Source organism: Charadrius vociferus, unplaced genomic scaffold, assembly GCF_000708025.1.
Source record: "Charadrius vociferus isolate BGI_N301 unplaced genomic scaffold, ASM70802v2 scaffold260, whole genome shotgun sequence".
In the NCBI taxonomy this organism is placed as follows: domain Eukaryota; kingdom Metazoa; phylum Chordata; class Aves; order Charadriiformes; family Charadriidae; genus Charadrius; species Charadrius vociferus.
Window position 1 is genome coordinate 1,119,916 of NW_009646410.1, and position 2,441 is coordinate 1,122,356.

Here is a 2,441-nt window from a genome sequence, read left to right on the forward strand (position 1 = left end):
CCCCAGCCAGGCCAGCAGACACAGATTAGAGCCTCACATCACCCCTCACCCCCCCCTCCCCAGGGATTACAGCCCTTTAATCGCCCCGAGGCATTAACCCTCCCCAGCCTGGCCCCACTGGGTGCTGAGGGGGCACCCAAACCAGCCCCAGTGTCCCCCACCACTGGGAGCATTACCTGCCTCTTCCCCCAGCCCCGGCAGCACAGTGAGCCCCCACCGAGCCCCCGCTCCCTCGGGCTTCAGAAGGATTTAGCCTTAAACCGGACACGTGAAGTCAGGAAGGTTTATTCCAGTAAACAGAATTTCTCTTGAGCTGGACAGTATGACAACACCCGATCGCAAAACACAGAAACAAAACATCCACAGGAAAAAATTTCCACAAAATACATTAAAAAAAAAAAACAACAGTGTGATTGGAAAACTCTTATTTTGGAAAAAAAAAACCAACCCAAAACAGAGTCTACTGAGAAGCCTTTAAATTAAACAGTGTCGGATTCAAACCCTGATCGGCTCTGTCTCCAGGAGTGAGCAGGAGCAAAGGAGATAATTATTGCTTGCTGTGCTGGCTCCAGACACCCTCTCCTCTCCCAAAATAACCCCAGGGGCAGGGTGCTGGGGGCTCCCTGCTATGTCGAGCACCCGTGTCCCTCCTTGGACCCGCTGGGACCCGGGGGGCTGAAGGGACAGGGTCATCGTGGACGGAGCTTTGCAGGTGGGGCTCAAACACCTCGGGGAGGAATCGCTGTGTTCGGTGGACAGGCAGGTGGGGGTTGCTAAAATTCACTAAAACAGGTTTTGCGGTTAAAGGGCAATTTGTGGGAGAAAGGGCGGGGGCTCAAATGGAGATGGGGTTTGGGGTAGGGGAAGAACCAGGAACCAGCAGGGATCAGAAGTGTTGGGCATTGGGCAAGCCCAAATCTCCCCCCCAAAATCCCTGCTTGTGCCTATGGGGATATGCAGGGCTTCAAGGCAGGGCTGGAAGAGCACCCCAGGGATGGGGTCAGGGCAGGGGGCAGCCCCCCAGCACCCCTCGGCTCTCTCTAGCCTGAAACCACTGCCCAGGACCCCGCTGCGGGGATGCTCGCTGGCCACTGAGCCCCATCCCTCAGGTCAGGGTGGTGGGGAGCAGCCCCGCATCCCCACTGGGAGTCTGTGGCAGAGAGGAGGGGGATGCAGAAAAGGTGGGTGCGAAGCTGGGGGGGGGCCGGTGGACCCTCGCCCCCACCCCAGGGCCCTCACAGGTTGCTGAACAGTTCGTTTTTCTTGCTCCAGTCCATCTGGGGCGCCCGTTTGCTGCTGCGCTTCTGATGCGCCCGCTCCTTGGCCACTGCCAGCGGGATGTCGAGGTCCAGGAGAGAGCCGGATGCCGAATGGCGCTTGTCACCCTCCTGTGTGTTGGGCTGAGGGGCGAGAGGCTGCAGCAGCCCCACAGTGTCCCCCAGGACAGCCCCACGGTGGGGGCTCAGCCCAGACCCTGCTTTCCAACCACTGCCTCCCCCCAGCATCTCCAGCCCTACCTCGCTGTGGGTCTCGATGGAGTCAGGGGACACGGCCAGCGGCCCGGGACTGGACAGACTCTCGGACACTGAGTTGGACCGCGGCTCTCCTCCGTTTTCCTGGCGGGGGAAGCAGGGAGCCCCAGGACAGCCCCACGGTGGGGGCTCAGCCCAGACCCTGCTTTCCAACCACTGCCTCCCCCCAGCATCTCCAGCCCTACCTCGCTGTGGGTCTCGATGGAGTCAGGGGACACGGCCAGCGGCCCGGGACTGGACAGACTCTCGGACACTGAGTTGGACCGCGGCTCTCCTCCGTTTTCCTGGCGGGGGAAGCAGGGAGTGAGCGTGAGCGGGCCAGTTCCAGCCCTAAAGTTTGGGAACAGCCCCGAGAGCTGTGAGTCCCACCTGGGAGGCTGCAAAATCTGTCCTCCCCACACACAATCCCCTGCGAACTCCAGGCTCATAAATACCTCCAGTGCTGCCCATCCAGGGAGGGCAGGGATTAAACCCCGGGCTGACTGCCCCAGGGAGGAGGGTGGCTGCAGGGCTGGATGCTGCTTCCCTGCACCATCATGAAGATGGAGGAGGAGGAGGAGGAGGAGGAGAAGGAGCACCTAAGGAGGCATTGCAGCCACCTCCGTGACACTCAGCCCCACAGGCAACCCCCTTCCTGGGGGGCACACTGCCTCCCAGTCCCCTTCCCAGTGGCACCTGCCCGGGAGCACTGCGGTCCCTGGTGGCATCACCCACCCATGGGCAGAGGGGACACCTAAACAGGCAGGGTCCCTGCCCCGAGACTGGGATAGATGGGATTAAAAGCAAGATGAGGCTCTCTTACCTTCTCTATATCACCATTGGCAACTGGTTCTGGCAAGGGACCTGCAGGGTGAGGACACGGATGCTGGGTGAGGATGCATTTGCTCTGTCCCCTCCTACCACCCCCCC

At 60.8% G+C, this 2,441-nt stretch overlaps 1 protein-coding gene across 1 annotated transcript in view; it reads right to left on the reverse strand.

The window, feature by feature from the left end:
* Positions 1-1,235: 1,235 nt before the first annotated feature.
* The window catches only part of SLC9A3R1 (solute carrier family 9, subfamily A (NHE3, cation proton antiporter 3), member 3 regulator 1), a 3,366-nt gene continuing 2,160 nt past the window's right edge, over positions 1,236-2,441 (reverse strand). The window contains exons 4-6 of the mRNA XM_009880088.1: positions 2,335-2,375; positions 1,718-1,816; positions 1,236-1,400 (exon numbers count right to left, since the gene is read on the reverse strand). Of these exons, the coding sequence (XP_009878390.1) occupies positions 1,236-1,400; positions 1,718-1,816; positions 2,335-2,375 (305 nt within the window). The remainder of the gene's footprint in view (positions 1,401-1,717; positions 1,817-2,334; positions 2,376-2,441) is intronic.